Source organism: Tribolium madens, unplaced genomic scaffold (genome assembly GCF_015345945.1).
Source record: "Tribolium madens isolate multiple individuals breed KSU strain unplaced genomic scaffold, Tmad_KSU_1.1 Scaffold_97;HRSCAF=244;Tcas5.2_LG3a, whole genome shotgun sequence".
NCBI classification, from domain to species: Eukaryota; Metazoa; Arthropoda; class Insecta; order Coleoptera; family Tenebrionidae; genus Tribolium; species Tribolium madens.
The window spans coordinates 9,134,707-9,156,134 of NW_025401069.1; the positions used below are offsets into that span (position 1 = coordinate 9,134,707).

The window sequence follows — 21,428 nt, forward strand, 5'->3', positions numbered from 1 at the left end:
TTTTTAGATGTTCTCCACTTTCCCAACTTTAATCAAAAACATCTTTTATAGTTCACTACGAGCAGGTAAGGACACCACAAGTAGTTTAGTCAGCCAATCGAGAACCTAGAAAATTACGAGTTTGCGGTGTTGGGTTCTTGTTTTGTTCATAATTTACTTCTTTGTCCTTGCAAAAAGTGCCGTGTAAACCGCGAAGGATTCGTCCTGCGACGTCAGGTTCAGGATGTTGTTGTAAATAAGACGCGGGGGAGAGGAAAACGCTACAACGTATCGCTGGTCGGGTGGAACGACCGGCAGCGGAATGAGCACAGCGAGGGAAATCAGTCGAGAGGAAAATAGAATCCCTTTAAAAACAGATGCCTTTGGGTCACAAACCAAAGTGTATCTCCTGTGCGACCCGATGTACTGTGAAGGAGCTACTTTGGTGCCGCCTCAGGGGAAAGCCCGCGGAAAGCAAGCACCAGACACGGCCAAAAAGAGGATTATATTTTTCTTAAAGAACCCACAAAGTGGTCTTTGGCAATATTCAAATTGGGTCGATCATCCCTCATGCAAATCCATACAAACACACCAAACCGTCCCATAATGTGCTTTAAATAGCTGCAACGTTCATCCCTTAAGTGAATGTAAGAGCACAAAAATATTTGACGGCGCAAATAAATCAGCTCCCTTCGTAATTCCCCTTCTATTCAATGATTTAGAAAATAAACGCGGCGGTTATGGCCGGACTGCATATGCTACAGAGGGCGCATAAAAGGTCTCGACGAGGGTTGTGAGGGTGTATTGGAGCTCCATATTTTTATATTTTAATTTCGTTTCTCGAGAAATTTTGTTCCCGCATACATGACGAACGCGGCGTTTTGCTTACAGAGATACTCTAAACGTGGTAAATCCTGCTGCGAAATTATAAAGGCACCCTCTTCGCATCAGCTAATTATCTCTGAACATCTCCTTTTCGAATAAATTTAGGGGAAAACGAAAACAAGCTCGTTTTGAATAAGATCCATGGGACTTTGTAACGTTCTCTACATGTTTTCGGAGAAACTCAATAAGGTGCTCACCTGTGCTGGAGTTCTATTCAAGCTTTTAACATTTTTGATTGAGTTATTCAATTAAGACTAATGCTTTTTTCTATTGATGCTGTTTGTTGACTTGTAATATTACCATTACAAAAGATTACTTTTGCATACCTTTAAGCTCAAGCCTTAAGTCTTTTTTTTCAACACAGATAGTATTCAAATTTTTGTGTAGATTACACGATCTTAATTTAAATACGAGTATGTAGGTAAGAATTTATAGCATAACAAATCCAGATGGAAGTGAGCTTGATTGCAATAAACTGTGCATTAAAACATCGTCATTTATACACGGTGACCAAAATGACGGACAAGCTCGTTGGTTTCTTATGGTAAATTTTGTAAGGAATTATAAAAAAAATAATTAAAAAATTCTGTAAACCGAAATTTAGAAACTATTAAGCTTTAAAGTTGATGCAGAAATTTTATAATTCTGGTTAATGCTAATTTGTTACTTTTTCTAAAACATATAGAATGATTTCATTGTTAACAACAGAAAAAAAATATTTGTGTAAGAATTGACAAGTAGTTTTTTATTAAAAAAAAAATAGGTGTAATTTACCTAAAATTATATCTGACAACATTGAATAAATAATAAATAAATAATGTCATTTTGTTTTGTTTTTTTGCGAAATAGAAATAACTTTAATTGTTCGCTATTTTCATTATTTTTGCTGCTACATTACAACGTTGTCAGCTTAGAAAAATTCATAATTCATCACAGCTCAAAAAAATAAGAAAGGAGATTTTTTTAACATTTTCTACGGACTCCCCAAAGCTTTTCCAAAAATGCATCATCAAGGGTATCCACCAGTTTTTAATTACCGTGAATATTTATCTGAAAACTGAAATCAGAGAAAACTCAAGATTAACTCAAATGTTTTTTTATTTCTGCGTTAGTTATTCATTAAAATATTCTAAATTCCTTAAGTTTTAAATTTTGCGTCAAAAAAGGTATTAGTTAACAAAAAATTTTTAGACAACAAAATGAGTAGGAAACGAGCATGCGAAGTGGTCGCTTTCCTAATAGTCCATTGCTAGCACTAATGGCAACTTGCAACGTTTGCCGGTATGTGCTAGGTATTAGCAGTTATTTTAATGGATTTTCGCCTTTTGTTTTAAATATTCTGGCAGAAACTCATGCTGTACTCGTAAGTTTAAAACCTACTATTTAGTAAGTGCTCTCCCCCATAACCGGTCAAAACTCCTCTCCGGCAAATTCATTTACGATAATTGAATCGTCGGCAAAGTGCGCACCTGCTGTCCGTTCCTGGGATTACGCGCAAAATGTCATAATTTATATGACGTGACACGGGGAATCCGGCCCTGCACCGCTAAGCCAAATGGTTCAGAGATGAGGTAATACTTTTAAATGATTTTTTAAGCACTCGGGTAAAAGCCCTCTTATTTGTGGCAATGTATAGGCTTTGTTACACAGTCCGGACATAATTCCGCACACGTATGTGCCCCAGTTAAACTCCCTCGACCCAGCCCCTCGTCGCCTGTGGCTCTCGCAAAGTGCCGCCGACCGAAACATTCGCATACGCGCGCTATTATATGTGGAAACATGAATTCTCCATCAACGGGGTGCTCGAAAAAATACAGATGCGGCTCTACAACAAGTTCCCATAATGTAATTTACATTTGGACTAATTTGGACGCAAGACTGTAAGTAACCCTTTGGTTTTTTGCTCGACCAAGAAAAACAATGCGAAAGAGTGGCTAAAAAACACCCACTGCGGCTACCTACACGTATATATCTACATCAAAAAATTGTTTCGTCAGCAGTTAGATGCCTTCAGTGGGTACAGTGCGCTTGGTTAACCGGTTAACCAACTAACATACAACTTGAGCTTCTTAGACAATTACTTAGTCAAACTTGAAAAATTAAACCCAAATGAGACCGGTGTCTTTTGAACAGACGTTAGTCGTAGCTTTGGTTTTTCTAAGTTGAGCGGTTTTAACCCACTTTCAATATTGTATCGAGGAGCTACTACCCACTGCTATCGATTCGTCCCTCTTATCGCTATTGGGCCACTTATACACTTAGCTAAACCATCGGCTATTATGACCCCACGTGAAATACGACATTTCTACTGTTCACAACATGTGCCACTCGGTGTTATTGCTACGAAATGAGATTTGGAGACCTTAAATATCACTTCAAGACTAAGAATTATGAAACAACTCAACACCAAACCCTCTGCAGATTTTAGTTGAAATGGTTTCTAGCTTCCTGTATTAATAAATATTTAAATGGACATTGCTAAAAGTGCATGCACTCTTGTTTTTTGCTCGTTTTATAAAATCCACTAACCGAAATTAAAGTGTGTACTCTCTGCATATAATATTAGCATTTTAACGATTTTGACAGAATGCTCGCTTTACCTCCAAGCCAGTGACATTATCATAAAGTGCAAACCTATAAAAGTAATGGATTGTTATAGTCCATTATGAAATATATAATGTAAAACAGTAAGCTTTATGTTGGTGGCTTAATAGCTTACCGCTACAGTTGCTGTCATCGTCTTGAAATTGTGTTGTACAAATTTTGCTTCAATGAGACAAGAACGAAAGTTGGTTTAAAATCGATTGTTGAAAGTTATTTGAATTAGAAAGGTACGTCGAAGTTCTTTTCTATTTGATTTCAAATAAGCTGGCACAATGCGCTTGAAAGGGCTGTCAATAGCAGTCTTGAAGCACAGTTGGTTTGCTAGTGGACGTCTGTAGCCGATGAACCAGCTTCAAAAGATACCAAATCGAATGGAAAATGGCGGCCTTATAACTTATACCTTGTTATTGATTTACAAATTTTTTTGTATAAAATTGGTGTAATACTCGTACTTATTAATTGACTTCTTTATGGCTACAAATATTAAACATTTCACATATGACATGACGTTCCATTTGTGCAATGAATTTGAACCTGCATTAGTTATCAGGTATTGTGTACACAATAAATCAACCCAAATATACGTAATTGAAAATGAACATTGAATGAAATACACCAAAACCTCAAATTTGCAACAATAATGGAATGCAAAACAGCAACCTCTTTGCACGAGCTGTACACTCAAGAATGTGCACCATTTTGAAACCACACTGACTAGCATTTCAGAAATGCTTATATGAAACGGCAATTTTTTCCGTAGAACAAAATTCTGATAAAACTCACAACTTGGGAGAAAAAGACCATTCATCAGATCAGATCAAAATTTTTCATTCGTGGCGACACCTCGTTAAGTCTTCTAATACGACCATTATTTTTGAGTAGGTGTTTATATAGCAGAAAGATGAAGTTCGATTGTTATTCCGTCCCTCAGTTAAGAAGATCCAATCATCCAAGCTGTTCTTTTAATGACAGAACTTGGATGGAATCTCCAGTGGCCTTTTTGCCGAGCGTCTATCTGCAGTTTTACGACGTACTAAACTCTTACTTCTGGCTCAATTTTATTTCCTTCCGCATCCATGACCTCACGTAAGACAACCACCCCCTTGTCACTTGTCGCCTCAATGTTGCAGCCCTGAATTATTATTGCCGGCAATGGAATTTTTCATCAGACTTGCTCCTTTTATAGCCGGTTCAATTCTGCTAATATCCGTGAAGTGAAAATGACGTCCTTGAGCGTGTGCAGAGTCACGAAAAACACCATTTGACAGTGAAGAAAAATCTCGACTGAACAACACGCCGGAAGTGATTTTAATTGATGCAATGGAGGGCTCAATATTGCAAAATGTCGTTTTAATTTCCGAAATGGCTTTTCGTTAACAGCCTCTCGCTTAAGACCGTAAATATGTGAGGATAGAACCGGCTATTAAAAAACTTTTAAATTAGTTTGGCTTGTATACGTGAAAATATTCTATTAAATTTTTAAATTTTTAATTTCGGCATATTTTCCACATCAAAGTACGAATATGGAGCGTCACGTACAAAGGACTAACTAATAACAAGTAATAATTTAACATTAACCTGTACAACAGCTTCCTTTTTGTGCGATCTATTAAATTTTAACTGTTTGTTTGCTTTAATTACTGCAACAAAATTCTTATGTACACGACTTTCTACTTGGATAACTTCAAGTGCAACGGCGAATTTCACGCTCTTGTGCCAATCTTATTTGTTTTACACGAACAATGGATATAGTTTTAATTATGCAAACTGCTATTTTGTTTTGTTGTTGCTTTAGTCAACAGCCGACAGCCATTGCTTGGTGATGAATTCTAGTGTTATTAATAATATACAATTGCTCGCTCATATTTAACTACCTGTATGTATTCACAAATATAACACTCCGTATTTACACTGAACATATGTACTTTATGTGTAGTAGATGAATTAGCATCTACTTTCCCAGTGGATCAGAAATTCGATTTTTGAGACCTAATTTTGTAGTTATAAAAAAAAGTCGAAAATATTATCCTACCACTTGACTTGGACCTTTCGTATATTTTTCTAATCGTATATAACTGATTCTAAAGGATACATTTAATAGCTAGCTGCCATAAACAACAGCACTTTTAATAGCCCTTTTCACAGTTTATTTCACCTAATTAAATTGATCGTACGTTATTTACTTCATTAAAACGCCACGTAGATGACACTATAAAATCGTAAATGTCCCGTTCAGAATTTTACGAGTCGATTTAATTGCGCGATTCATAAAATATACAAAACAACATTTTGAATATATTAATTATTATTTGTTAAAACTTGCATTCTAATTATATGTATACACCATTCTATAATTTTACGGCTCGTAACAACTAGCTCGTAAGCTCTTATTGATTTGAATCGTAACGTATACTTGAACTAATTGCAATGCTAATTAGTTTGAAACTATTATTATAATTTCAAGCATTTACTCTTTAACAATATACTTACAATAATCTTTACATTTTTCGATAAAGTCACAAAAAAATAGTTTTTGTAATATTTTACATAGTGTTTTGGGATGCTTTATCATCTTGATAAGAAGCTGTTAAGGAAAAGCATTTCAAAGTGATGTTACAGTAATATCTAACAATTTGAGGAGGGTTCGTCTTCAGTTATTACTTCCTGTAATATTTCACTCTAAGGAGGAATGATGTTACGACAAATATTGTCTTTGTCTGAGGCAACCAAGGTATATAATATAAACAATTATATTGATTTTTGCAACTTTGATACAACCACATCTACTACTTTGAAATCAAATATTTGCAAAACCACAAATCCCTTTTTCGTCTCAAACTTTAAATTGTGTTAATAGTTTAGTGATTGAAGTTTTACTAAATCCCGCTTCAAACTTTCGACCCTCTTCTCTACATAGCAACACGGCTTTTGCTGTAACACCTTTAATATCCTTCCAATAATTAAACATCAATTTGTATTTACATTTTATTATTTTATTGTGTTTATTATTTGAAAATTTTACTGTTAAAAAACAAACTGATTGGAAAATCACCGTTCATTTGTAAAATTGCAGTATTTCATAGCACTCAGGGAGCTGAATGTTGATTCAAAATTATACTGTTTGCATTTTATCTAATTCAGAAAATTTGCAAAGCAAAGAATATGCAGATTAGTGGGATAATTGAGCCAAAGATGCCAACAAGCAATTATCTTTCTGAAGATTTCAGTATATTTTTATGATTTTGTTGATTTTATAACATGAATGGCTTACGAAAAAGCCCTGTCAAACTGTTTATTCAAGCCTTAATCTTACGAGCTTCCTGACACGTCCTACAACTATTCTGAAAATCATATCCGAAGGGCGTGTGATTGATGCTCTGTACGGTGATTACTTGCCTGATTCTTTTGATCTTATCGCAATTTGATTGATTGAATCTGTGTTAATGCCCATCTTGTTAATGGCATGTTTGCAAACTTCTCTCAACTAATGGAAAAGTTCTAAAACACAAGCTCGAAATCGAGAAATTTGTTTTTTAAGTTCGTGATTAACGCTCGACTTTCACTAAGCCAAAAAATTGCAAAAATCAAAACGTTTTTATAATAAAATATCAAAGAGGAAGCACGCTCCTGTGACTATTAATTTTGACATTTAATATGAAACGGTGCTTGTCTGTCAGAGATTTTCTAATTTAAACAACATCAGATAAAACATTTGCAACAAGAGCAGCTTCCTGTCCGGAAATTAAAATCGCTACTTTAGTGTGAACAGAATTAAAGGAAAGGGAAGAATAGGTAAAGTTGCAATTAAAAAAATACACGCAGCGTTGAACCAGCTCAGTTAATCCCCTTTGAATATAAAACTGATAACAATTTGGAATTTCCCCGGTTTTATATTTAAATAAATTCGTTTTGTGGTTTCGTTTTAATGCGCTCTTTTTCAACTTTGTAGTAGGCGTTCGAACTGTATCAGAATCGGGTTGGAAAAAGATTGTTTGCAAACTGTCTCTTGTGTGATTAGAATAATTTACAATTGGGATCGTGGCGCGTATGGAATGCTAAAACTGGGTCTGATTCGCGCCGATGGAAATAAAAGAATGTTCCAACATTTTCGATATTTGATGAAGATTTCAGAGAAGATTACGTTCGATATGTGTGTGTATATTCAAATAAAACAAAAAATCCGAGACAATATCGCGTGATAAAGCTACTTCCGATTAACTTGTTCAGATACAAATCTGCCGACAGATGAATAATAACGAAATTAAAAGCCGGCATCGTCCTCATAACTCAAAACCGATTGTATCTAAACGATAGCAATAAAAGAAACAGCAACAGAAGGTTAACGAAAAAATTAATGACGCGATTAAGTTGCTGAATGGTCGAGTATTGAATTAAAATCAAGTTCAGTACCGATCGTGTCGCGATAAAATCATGAATATGTAACGAGTAATGAGCATGGAAAATGAAACTATGGAGTAATGAGGAATGCAATGGCTTGGAAGTCCTGGCCTTTAATTTGCAAATGGAGTGTTCCGAGCTGCTAACGCGGTTACGACAAGGCTAAAGTGCGAGTCCGGGGCGCGCCCGGATGATCAAAGCTCCTCCGCCGATCTGCTTCACCGACACTTTACACGGCTTTGCAACCCTCTACCTTACAGACTTAACTTTTACGATACGCTAACGAAATACAAATCACTGCTCTCTCCTCTGTGCGGTCGGGCCAAATCCGGCAATGTAATTTTCATTAATGGCGGTAATGTTTGTTCAAAAATCGCAACACCAAGCTAAAAACAACTAAACCTAGTTAATGAGGTTGCACTCTTATGCGGGAGTTTATCAACGTCTTTTCGCGTTTTTCACGTTTTTGCGTTGTCTGGAGTTGGAACAACAAAGTTTAAAAAAAAGAAACATCCTTAATTGGTCGGATTTGCTTTCATTTGCGTCGGCGGCGAAAACTCTATTTAATTTAATAAAAACTGATTAGATGAACACGCTTGCAGAATTTCTACATCGTCGAAGGAACATTTTAATTAAAAATTTTTGTTATTGAAGTGATCCTGCGGCAATATCTGGACGTTTTAGAACAAGAATACCTGACGAACACGAACTGCCGATATGTTGTTGTTAATTAAATTCGAGCATCCCAGGAGTGAGCTCCCCGACATCGATATACACATACTGCTGCGCAGACCGATGTTTTACGCGTTGGTGTGTTTTTCAAAATTAAATTCGGTGACTTTTGCTCGAAAAAAAAACGGTGGAAGTTGGGGTCTTAAGTCATCAGGAAAATGTCAAGATTTTTATTAACTTGGATGAGTGACGTTTAAAGCTCCATTGTTCGTTCGTCATAATGAAAATTCACGATACAAAAACATAAATCAAATTAATGCTGATGTGAACGCATCATTTTTCCTTCAACGTGTTTAAATTTCATCAAGGGAATTAAATTAATTTTATTTTCCTAATGGGCATTCGTCATTCAACAAAATATTTTTTCAACTTAGTTACTGAGTTAATTAAGCTTGTTCAATACCCTTAGGAAATGTTTCTCCATTTACATCTGTTAAGTTTTGAATTTAATTTCAAATGGATGATTGTAATTATTTGGAATACACCTTACAAATGTTTGTTAAACTTTCGATTTGATTTTTTTCACATTTCATAGCGGACATATGACTCAACCTACACGGTTTTACATTAAATGACAAGTTTTAAGACTCGACCGACATCGTTACTGTATGTTACAACAATATGCGTAATAAAACATAATTAAGTACATAATAAAAGAGTCAACAATCAATCAAAAATAATTGACGTGTTCACTTTATTACCCATATTTTATAGGAACAAACATGATTACCCATTAGTTGCGACGGTCTTGTCATTGCAAAGAAATAAGTGATAATTTCGACATTTTCTAGATAACATTCCGCCACCTATATGGTGAATAATTTTCTGTTTTAAAATTTATTTTTTTATCAAAAGGGGAGTTTGTTTTGCCTGATGAATATTCACTTTGAAGCACCCATAATGTAATGCTCTTGAATTCAGTCGTTTGATATGTTGAGCTTCTTTGACGATGAAAAATAAATATTTTACTTTTATTTCTTTTTGCAGTCGGGGCGTTACCAAGACGGGATTTTATGGAAATTTTCTTTTAATTTCGACATGAATGTTTCACGAGGAACTGAGAAAAAGTGCTCAGGAAAATTCCGAAAGTAAATTAGACGGTACACTTATTCACATTACGAGAAATTTACAATTCATACATCTGAAAGAGCCATTAAAGAAAAGATTTTCCCTATGTCGATGTTATGAACCCTTTAATTAATCATCGACATAATTAAAGTGTCTGCGAAACTTTTCGACAGCCAAAGAAGCTTTGTTCCAGTATTAAAAACTTTTATTATACAAGTTGATTTCGACAAATAGTCATTTATTACAGCTTGTTTTCAGGTCCGGTTAATTATCAAGTTTAAACAAGTCAGACGGAGAAGAACGAGAGCATTAAATACAACACAAAAGACAAACTTTCAATTTGCAAGATGCAAATCGAATGCGAGGCTTGAAAACGATAAAGCAGATTAAAAGTGCTTCATTACTTGGTCCAAATTCATTAGCGTGATATAAATTAAGTTTCTGATTCTTAATTGAAACAAGAAGCGCGGGAATTAAAAATGCGAGCTTTTCAAAGGACGGACGCTCTTTCTATTATTTAACCAAATCAACGAATAAAAGCATTTTCTTAATTGTATTTCGGGGCCGCCCGCGAATTCGATTCGATCCGCATCGTTCCACTTGAAATTACTAACTTCACCTTTTGTGGAACAATTAAATACCATAAATGTTCGCTTGTGGGTAAACTTGCTACTAACTACACAAACCTTAGTCAGCAATTATTTAAACTAACCAATCCCTACATCTTGTTAAGTTTTTAAATAAGATTTTATTTTTTAGTCAAAATTCACTAGCATTATTACACATGTGTACTCCAATGCACTTCACGTTCCCCCCAAACACCTCTCAACGTCTCCCTCATAACGAACATCTCCAGGTGAGTATGAGTGTTTCCAACTCGTGTTTTTGCCCCGCGGAAATCATCCTAATTGGCTTTTGAGATGCGACATGGTCCCATAAAAAACGTGTCGCTCGAGGACGTGCGCAATTACCGTAACTCGATCTATAAAGTTCATGAAGTATTTCGGGACTTTGTTGATTCTGCACTTTGCCAACATTTATGAAAGCGTGAAGCACCTTTCAAGTGGACAAGGGACAGCAGTTGCGATCATACTCCCTATGCCACGACAATGATATATGGCTTCATATAATCCTCGGCAAGGAGGGACTCAACTCGAACGCGTTCGTTGTCTGTCCGGCATTAAGCTGGACGTCAGACCGACCCTTTCGGGTTTTAATGCTGACACTTTCAAATATTTTATTTATAATCCCATCAACTCAACGTTGTGTCGTTTCGAATTCCAAAAACGTGCTTTTCACCTAGACGCCATGAGAAACCAGGAAATTACCTTGTTTTGTTTCTGCAATCCCCTCAGTGCTGGACAGAAATAACCCAACACTTTCCGGAATACGGCAAAAGGACGATTGCGATGCACAACTTCGGTCAGATGGAATTTGAATTTAATTGAGAACGAGAACACTTTTCCCCTTCGAAAATAAATAAATTCATCTAAGATACAACTTCATCATTTAACATTACCCATCATACATAGATATAACTGCACTCTTTAATACACTGATGATCGTAATGAAAAAAAAATTCAAATCGACCAATAGTATCAAATTTACAATGAAAATCGAACGATACTGAAAAATAGCCAACAGAAAAACAGAATTCGTTGTCGGTTTCTGTAACAAGGTTGAAATTTCTTGGAAAATTTTTGCACCTAGCTAACCCAAAATCAAATTAATAAATGGAATTTTTTTCAGCCAATCAAAATCATTTATTTATTAAAAATCTCAAATTACAAAATTAATATTAATTAGAAGAGTTACTATTAAAATTGAACGGAGCTGCTAAATTCAATGTCGATAACTGGATCAAACTTCATATTAAACTTCCTATAATACATTTCTTGTAATTGTTTGGTAGTGGAATCGCACATAATTTTTATCACTGACTCCTATTATTCATTTCTATTTTTCTTCCTCATGTTAAAACCCCAGTGTTTCAATTTAATTGCGAGCTCTTCTTTCGATACCCAAGTTATACCTTTTTTCTTTACAAAAACGTGTAAAACTGTGTCCCCACACAAATGTTTTTTGCATTTTGTGTTCACTGGTTCTGTATTTTTTACCGCTTCATCAATATTTAGCAAAGACGTAAAACCAAAACGTGACATTTTTTGAAATAAAACAATTTTTTTCCGTTGTCAGGAATAATTCTGTTATACAGCTTAATTTTTTTGCTAGAAAAATATAATTTAAAAATTTAAAAAATATAATGTCCGTGATGTCGTTGCGATTTTCTTACCGAATATGCTCTCGTGCATTAATTAATATCCGGAAATTTTATTCTCATGCATTTCCAAAACGTATTAATTAGCCCGAGTGTAAATGCATTCGAAAAAATTTCTTGAAATAATCAATGCACTCGGTATATTATAACTATTATAAGTGATAATATGAAGTGATAATATGCTCGTAGCAAATTATCAAAAAACTATCATCACTTATGTAATTACTGTTTCCCTCACGAAATTTAAGCCAATCAAATCTTTCAAATTCCTTAGATTTATCCAGTCAAATTCAAATTACGCGGTAATTTAGCATTGTGGAAATTATCAACAATTTGCGTGCCCATGTGCTAAATTACCGCGAATCTAATTGGTTGAATCACAGAAATTTGAAAAATTTGATTGATATAGTTTTTTATCTTTAATTTCTCATAATAAAAATATTATTTTTAAAAATTTTGTTTGGAAAATAGTTTGCAAAAAACCCTTCGTGTACTCGACAAAATTATCAACAATTTGGCTTGCACTCATGATATTACTATTCAAAATCAGGAATACTGCCTAATTTAATCATTTATCCTAAAGACGCATTTAATAGTTTTTCTAAAAACTACCCTAAATCGATATATTTATCATCCAAAATAGGTACCCTTGCATTAACGTGAGCGCGATCAGACCCCTCCTAACAATGAACCGCATGAGTGTCAACATTTCTTCAACAAAAATAAGCACTACAAAATATCGACTACTGCAACATGTATTTCATTCGTCCAAATAAAATAATAAAAAAAATCTAAAACTGATATTAGAAACCTATTCATGACTAAAAGCCTGTTATTCCAATGCAGCATTATGTATACTCGGACTAGATAAAACTAAATATGCTCTTTGTTATAATTTTTTTAATGTAGCTGATGGTGAAAACCGTAAAAGACTTCGTCAGTTTTGTAAAAAAGTGTTGTTCATTAGCAGAAACACAGAGCAAATGATCGTGATTCAGACAGTCTGTATTTCATCGCCGCCCATATCGTAACAAGGGGTTGCTTCTCGCGATAATAAACAATGCTCGTGGGACAAAACTCTCAATTTCCGGCGAATTTTTAACATGGCTGGCGCATAGCCAATCTGCATTTAATGAATAAAGAACGGAGCAGTTGACAGTGTAACAATTATTAATAAGATTTACGACTTGCTCCATTTAACGGCTGGTCATTTCCGGATTGCTTGACATCCGCGATAATCGATGATGTATAGGGACTAATAGGGAGGGATGCAAATGTTTCACGTGCGACTTGAAAGATTCAATTCAATAAGTTTCACTATTTTTGGAAAATAAGAAATGTAAAATATTTGTAAAACATTGAACCTTGTGTGAAAAAAGTGATTTTATCAAAAATCGAGATTAAGATATTTGAATGCGCGAAATGACGCCTCGGTTCGTTTTATTAGCCCGTTTCAGTTGATTCCATTCGAACATCTGCCTTCAAATACAATCATATTTTGACGGCAAGTCATTATTTCGTACACTTTACATTCCCAAATTTCCTTTTGCAGTATCCAATTTCAAGAACATCTCGATCCAGCTAACAGTCGAGAAATGTGGGTCCTGTATTGGCAGAACACAGCACAGAACCTCCACCCTCCGACATTCCTACCTTGTTAGTAGGTTTTCGCGAGTTCCTCGGTAGTATAACCCACAGGTTGCCAAAGCCGCGCAACCATAGCAACGGCAGCATTCCAACTCTTCACTGCTACGAAACATGCAAGAGATCGTCTTTACGTTGCAATCCGGAGTCGCCCCGGATGCACTTAAAACCGCATCGAAACAGCAAATTATCCATCTCATCATTACCGAGAGAAAACTCTATCATAATAAACATCTCAAGGAGAACGAATCAAATATCAAGAAGTAACCACGAAACGTGATCGCAAGATTTCTAAGAGTCGAGCTTTAAAAACCATAATCGCAATCGAATCGATTTCCGCATACGAATTTAATCCAGATAATGTGTCTGAAAATAGATGAGTGTAGCAGAACCAACATAACAGATTGTGTCGCCATTAAAATTTATTAAGGTTAGATGAAGTAGACACTGAGAGAAAAAAAAGAGTAAACATCAATATAAAAAATCATTTTGTTCGGTTAATCATGAGGCAAACATTTAAGGATAAAATAGTGGTAATACACATGGATGGAAGTCATAAATCCGACAGGCGTTCTATTTTAGACACGAGACTTTATGTAGTGACAAAAAGATAAATACGAAGCAATATAACCGAAGTCTCTTTTTTCCCTATAAACCATATTCCGGGTGTATATAAGTGGAGATGTGAGCATAAAAGGATATATAAACCGAGTCCTTTTCCGGAGTTATGCATTACACGTTTGAGCTGAGATTTTTCCATCTTCCCAACACATCAACTTGATCGAATTCACACAAACCTTCGGCACGACCAACTAATAAGGATCTCTTCGCCAATTAGACGTGAAATTGGCTTATTAGAGCGGCGAGATGCGTAAATAATCTTAAATTGATAGTCAGTGGATCGTGCTGAAGAAAAATCACCGACGTTTACACGCCGGACTCTTGTTTTCCACCAGTTTCCGATGCACTTTCATAGCATCTGGGGAATCCACTTAGTTTGATTAATATCGTGTGGTGCTCGAGTACGAGCTCGTGCAATAATGCAGACATAGTTGCAGGGGCGGACTCTTCCACTCGGTCGATATGGCGAGGAGTAGGTTGTTGGAGCAGGAACCGCTGCTGAATAAATATCAAACCGAATGATTTATTTGCACTATAAATATTACATATGAGCTGGTGCGGTCTTGCATCTGAATTTAGCCCAAACTGTTGAGATGTTTATTCATACGAGACTCTGACTGCCTCTTCTGCTTCTGGCAGCTACACGCCTAAGCTCTCATAATGGAATCGGCTCTAGATTATCAGATATCTACATTTAGAGACACATGTGATGGCACCAAGCCAAACGAACTGATTACTACACGAAAAAGAAAACTCTTCAAAGATGTAAATGCAAAAATCTTTTTCTCTTTATAGATAAAATTTCAATTAAGCTGCTCCAGAATCAAAAATAAAACAACCCAAGCGGTTTGCAGTTGACAGAATGTAAAAACGATTTCATAAAATGTCCAACTTCTTATTTTGTTATACATATCTAATTTAATACATTTCCTTTTAATAAACAAATAAAGGAAATTCAAGTTCATTTCGTTCCTCTCCATATTTATAGTTCTATTCAATTAGAAAAATCGTTTCTTTGGTGGGTATACTCAGAACCACGTTTAATTTGAATCTACAATTAGAACATTTATCTGCAATTCGATTTCCATCTTTGTAGACAAAATTGGATACATTTTAGTGAGATGTTCGGAAGCAATCGGCTGTTTGAGAGACGAACAATTTTCCTGTTCCCCAAATGATTTTCTTAAAATATATCTGTAATATCGCAAAAGATATCGAGCTGAACGTCGAGTAGGATTTGAATTTAATGAGCCGCCAAGAGACTCACATTTTGCGCTTTTGCGCCTAGTTCGCGTTTCAAGATATGTGTACGTAATGATCGAGTTAAGTGGTTTCAATTCGTCTCTCGTAAAGAAATTTCTTGTTGACCCATTTATAAAAATACGGGTTTGGTAAAATACCTCTATTACCCAAAAAGGTAGTTTCGAATAGACGAAGGTTTATAAATTGGAAACCCGCAGCAGAAGAAAACGTTTCCATTATTCCATTTGGATCACTCCACAGTTGAGATTTGGTCTTGAAGAGTTGTTAATTCATATTTTGCATTGTTGGGTAAAATTTTGAAGTCACTACTTCTGATTTGATTTCCTATTTTAGCATAATCAACTGACAGTTACGAGAAGAGGGTAAGGTGAAACCGGATCTGCGTAGCTCATGCCAGGAAAAGCACTTATTTTTTATTACAAGTTTGATAAATCGAATTTGCCAACAGTTTCCCCCTTCTAATAAAGTTTTATGCTAGATTCCTCCCAAATAAGATATCTAGCGGAGATAGACTAAGACCCCACATTTAAAATGTAAAACATCCAATTCTTCGACTCGAACTGATATACTCGTATTTGTTTAAGGTTTTCGCGTTTTGTTATACAAATAAGAATCGTTCGCGTGTGTACACCTGCTATTAAATTAAGAACTTCTTCCCCCAAAAGACAGTTCTACCAAATAAAATATTCATTCAATCATTAATTATTGGTTCTTAGCAAGTTCCACTTACCTAGCATTTTGAGGTCCCACAGATTTGGCTTCGTAGGAGGAACTCGCAGAAATGGCGTGATCGGGAATGCGACCCTCCTCCATCCCCAAGGCTGCCCGACATTCACCTGCAAAACATACAGTTTTTATTGCATCTGTGTGCTCTCCTAAAAGTGATTGAAGGGAGTTCAGATGAAAGACAGTCTGGAACATTTATTGCATCGAAGGGTGTTTCGCACCCCGAACCGAAACTAAAGCGACTCTTAGGGAAAATGAAACGCAATAAATTAATTAGGGTCTATATACCGACGTGCCAAATAGAATTAGGTTGGAGAAGGAGGCCGTGTTTCGTTCACGGCAGTTGAGCGGATGAATGCAGGACCCGGACGAATCCGCTGAATAGAGACCTTCAATGAGCGTAATTGTTGTTTCGTTTTTGTTCGAACTGAAGGAAATGGAAGTTTCTTTGACTAATGGTTTGCTCTAAACAATTGTTACAGTAGTAACGCACAGTATGATTAGATGCGTCTAAAGAAAAACGTTTCTTTTACTCTTGACCATTGTAACTTAAAACTAACACTGTAGAAACAAAAAAAATTGGAAGTATAATTATATTACAGTGCATTGATTGTTGCTACATTTTATACTAAAGTTTTTACTAAGGGTGGTTCTACTTTACTTTCTTGCATTTTCCTATTTTAATCAATTAAAGTCCTCTCCAGCTCTATAAACTTCCGCATAATTGAACAAATTAAGCATATGTGCAGTACGTTTTACCGTTTCAGAACGGATTTGCCTACCCTCCCGGCAACCAATATCACTTAACGGGTTGATTACACACGTGTCCCTCTTAACATAATGCCAAACCCTCCTCAGCAACATCCATTTATTTGGCTGAGTGACATACCACAATGATGGTGGAAGTTGAGGGGCCTCTAAACTGCTTTGTGTGCAAGTCTCGTGTATTTATTTCTAGAGGGTTCCGTTCAAATATTATTAATATTAATATTTCATGCATGTGTGATTTTGTAGCTACTGATTATATTAATGCGGATGTAAAGGCAAAAATCGTGCCAGGTCGAAAGATTTCGTTTTTTCTTTGAGCAATAAGTTTTCGGTTTCTTTTAAGCCGATCGAAATTAATAAACGTCACGACAGGAGGGATCGCCGGTAATAAATAAAACGTTTCGGTCCCCCACCGTTGCCGGCACGGGATCATCCAGATTTAGTCCCGGTGCAAGTAAAAATAATTACCCTTTTTGCAAATATTAAGGCCCATATCGAATGCAGCGCTAATACCCCGGACATGAATCACCCAAATCGCCGCCAAGTAATCCTCTAATAGCCTCATAATAGGCGTATTTTAGTTCGTGGCTTGGCCTTTCGGCTCGATACGGAGCTAATCTGGAACGGTGTATGTGTGAGAGTGCAAACGTGAACGGCATTATAGGTGCGGTTTCCAATGGTCGTTTGCTTTTCTGACTATGCCATTGTTATACAGATCCTCGACGACAAAGCATCCGGAGTGGATGCTGGAGAACTCGCCGACATCTGCTACAAAGACCAAGATTGCTCCTTTGATGCATGGAGTTGATGGATTCGTTTTAGGGTGAATTACATCGTCGTGGTAAACAGTTCCGACAAAAGATAGTTAGATTTGCACAAACGGAAGTGACGGCCATTTTTCATTTTATTGTCGGCTTAGTGCAGGAAGCTTTACATTACATGCGATTACTTTCACTTTTACTGAAGTAAAATGTTCAACTGCCTACTCCTTTATTTTCCATTATCTCTACTTCATCTTTTGTCTTTTTTTCGTCTTTTTGCGCTTTTATTTGACCATATCATTACACAGCTTCCATTTGTTTAACCTAGTAATTTAATCCAAAATTGCATACCACCAAAAACATTAATTAAAAAAATTTATGCGTTTTACAGATTTAATAGCATTTAACATTAAATCTACATGAATAACACGTGCTACAAGATTTGCTATTTATTATTTTTTTTATTCTTCCACACTGTTAAAATTTGCGGTTTTTCTCCCGTGTAAGGAAGTTTTGACAACTGTTTGGCATTTCTCAATACGAAACGTCAAATTATTTTTAACAGATTTAAAGCAAGTTTGAGCCTTGTTGAGTCTAATTCGAAGTATAAAATGTTGTATTCAACTCGTTTGAGTGTAAATCGGTCGCTTTATTACACCTCGTGGATGGTAAACCACTCGTTACACTCGTGGTTTAAAAATCCACTCGGTCAAATAAAGGGTCCGATTTACACTCAAACTCGTCGAATAAATAACTATTATTTCTTATGCTGTAAAATAAAAAATTAACAAAACTTAAATTTTTGTAGTAACCACAGAAACTTGTTATAAACACTTAGTAAAAATTTTGCAACAAGTTTGAGGTAAACAATAAAATGAGTTATTTAAACTAAATCTTAAATGATATGTATTTATTTAAAAAACTTACTGAATCGCTGTAAAAACTATTCTAGCGTTTTTGTTGATTTTATTTGTTTGTTAAAAATGGCATCATTTAATTTAAGAGCTCCGGTAAACCGTACGGTTTGCATTTAATTGAAATTAACCGGATCGAATTCTGAACAACATTATGGCACACCTGCCACGTAATAACGTTGACATCGAGGTTCAGCGCCGCATGTAAGTGAATTTCGCTTGTACGGCGATAAATTCGGTGTGAAATTCGAGCCTTGATACAAGACCGAAAGAAGAGAGAACGTCGAAACTCGAACGAAAATGACAATTTAATTCGTCAAGTTTTTGCTGTAGCAGCAGCCACACACCAAACGCCATCCGTTTGTAATGATTGTTGCTCCTGTGTTGCAATTTTTCATCGAACTATTCTACACATCGTTTGTTGCAAGATTGTGTCTTTAATTAATAGTTTCTGACTGGTTGATTCATATCTTTCTTCGCAGCACGCGAACAACAAGGCTCTTGTCGGACGAAATGTTGTAATACAAGTGAGGAACGAAAGGTTTTCCTCCCTATCTCTCGGAAACTGCCAAATAGAACCGGGAAATATGGATTTTCCTGCTAATGGTTCATTCTCGGATGTATTATTATGTTACCCTCCGCGGGCAACCAGCACCCCCAGATTGCTTGATAGACAGGTGAATGGTGGGTAATTGACGGTATTTTATGGCGTGCTTTTAAGTTTCGTGACGTTTAATAATGAATTTAATTAAACTGCTGGTGGTGTCTTAAATCACAATCGCGATTGGATTTGTTTTAATCCATAAAATAAAAGGATATCTACATTAACATTACTACAGAAAAAGTCCCCGTTTCTGCGTCAGTAAAGACAAGAAAAGCAACCAAAACCAAAATTCAGATCAAAGAAAAACTTCGTAACTTTAAATACACATTTATTTTCTATGTAAAAATTTTAAATGATTTTGACAAAAAATCAATTTTCTTTAAGAAAACACAAAACTTAATTTAAAATTAAGCTAATTGGATCAAAATTATTTCTCTTAATCTTCAGTTCTTCAATAATAATAAAAAACAGTTTGTCTTTGCTTTCTTGTTTCTCTTCTACTGAATAAACTCTAACGACATATGCTGTGCTTTCAAAAGAAATACGATCCGGTGTCAAAACAAATGCCACTTTCAGTAACAAATAATTTGGCCTTTGCAGCAAAAGACAGTCCTCTCTGCTTGTTCATGCATTTGCATTGATAGTCAGCAAGTTGCATTTCGTGGGCTCCACCGACAAGTTGCAATCCGCGGATGACATCTTAGCAAATCTCCCTTGAGTTTGTCTTGTGTCGGTTTTAAAGGATTGTCTTTGGCACAACCGATACAATCACGGCCGTGGCGTTCGGAGTCGACTAGACAATGTGGTGATTACATTTTGCGCGTCTGATGTGTAAAGCTGTCGGCTCTTAGAGGATCTCTTCGTTCGCCGTGAATGCCAAACTAACACCCCGGAGTCGGTCAATTCCCAGCCGCAACGTATAGATTTATTCCAGAGCCCGGATCATGTGACACACACCCGAGGCGCAACAATGGAAACAAGGACTTTGTGTTGATCCGCTTTGCGGGTCCCATTCTCTGACGTGCTGACAGCCATTTGATCCACGGAACAAAACTCCTCAATCATGCGACTTGCGTCAAATTAATTTTCGCTGAATACGCATGGGGATGCGTCGCGAAACAAAAATGTGACAAGGGTAAGTGCCGAAACGATAGGGATAAAGTTGGGCCTGTCAGAAAAGAACAAGGATTAGTTTTTGACGTTTATGTATCCAAACGCTTTGATCGTTGAGTCTCCCCGTGATGCTCGTGTCAACGGTATGTGGACGGAAAAACATTTTCGTTTTTCATAGGTCAAAGAGAGCAAAACGTCTGTGACGACAGCAAGTTGGAAAATGAAAATACATAAGCCGGGTAGTTATTTGTTCGAAAAAAAAAGCGCTCGAAGGGCAGAAAATGTCCGGAAAAGTTTGAGGTTCAATTTTTGCATATGAGAGCAAAGTAGATTAAATAAAGTCGCAACTGGAGGGAAAACTCGCCGGAGGAAATGTAACATAATTAGCTACTCTTTGTCTGTATAATACAACTCTCCGTTTAAAACTTAAATACACAAAAGAAATTATTTATACGGACTTTAAGAACATAATCCACAAATAGAATTTCAACTTATATGTTTTGCGCAGTCATGAGCTTTACGAATTTGTAAAGAGGATTAGGTGCGTCCAAGAATTAAACTTGCGACAAGTAACATATAATTTGGGGATTTGGGGGACGTTTGTTCCCTCTAAAAATCTGTTATTAATTTGAAATAAATATTTAGTGGGACGGAATAGGGTAAAGTTTTGCGGTTGGGGAAAACGTTCCGCAACCGAGCCGGTTGAAAATTGTAATAATCAGTTAAAGATTTCATTAAAAAATTCCATTTCAATTTTGCCTAAATGGATAAGGAAAATCTTTGAAATAATCTCTTTGCTGTATTCAGGCGAGTATTCTTTAATTTGTATTCCAAAGTGCTCCGCGAAATTTTTATTCAGTTATGAAAATGGTTGAGAGAATCAGGTTAATGGAATAATAGACACTCCTTGATATTTTTCGTGTTAAAATAAATTGTGTGCGGAACGAAAACGAAGATAAATTTGTTTGCGTGCACTTTTATTTACTTTATCACTAGCATCAACGCTTTGTATCTTAGTAGGTTTACTCAACAAATGAGATTATTTATTGTACATATCTCATATGAAATAT

General features: G+C 35.9%; 1 protein-coding gene across 4 annotated transcripts in view; it reads right to left on the reverse strand.

Moving 5' to 3' along the window:
* LOC123014656 (epithelial discoidin domain-containing receptor 1-like) overlaps positions 1-21,428 on the reverse strand; it is a 168,336-nt gene that overhangs the window by 75,514 nt on the left and 71,394 nt on the right. For all 4 annotated transcript variants that reach the window (XM_044413876.1, XM_044413873.1, XM_044413874.1 and 1 more), the window contains one exon: positions 16,203-16,308. In XM_044413876.1, coding sequence (XP_044269811.1) covers positions 16,203-16,308 — 106 coding nt within the window. The remainder of the gene's footprint in view (positions 1-16,202; positions 16,309-21,428) is intronic.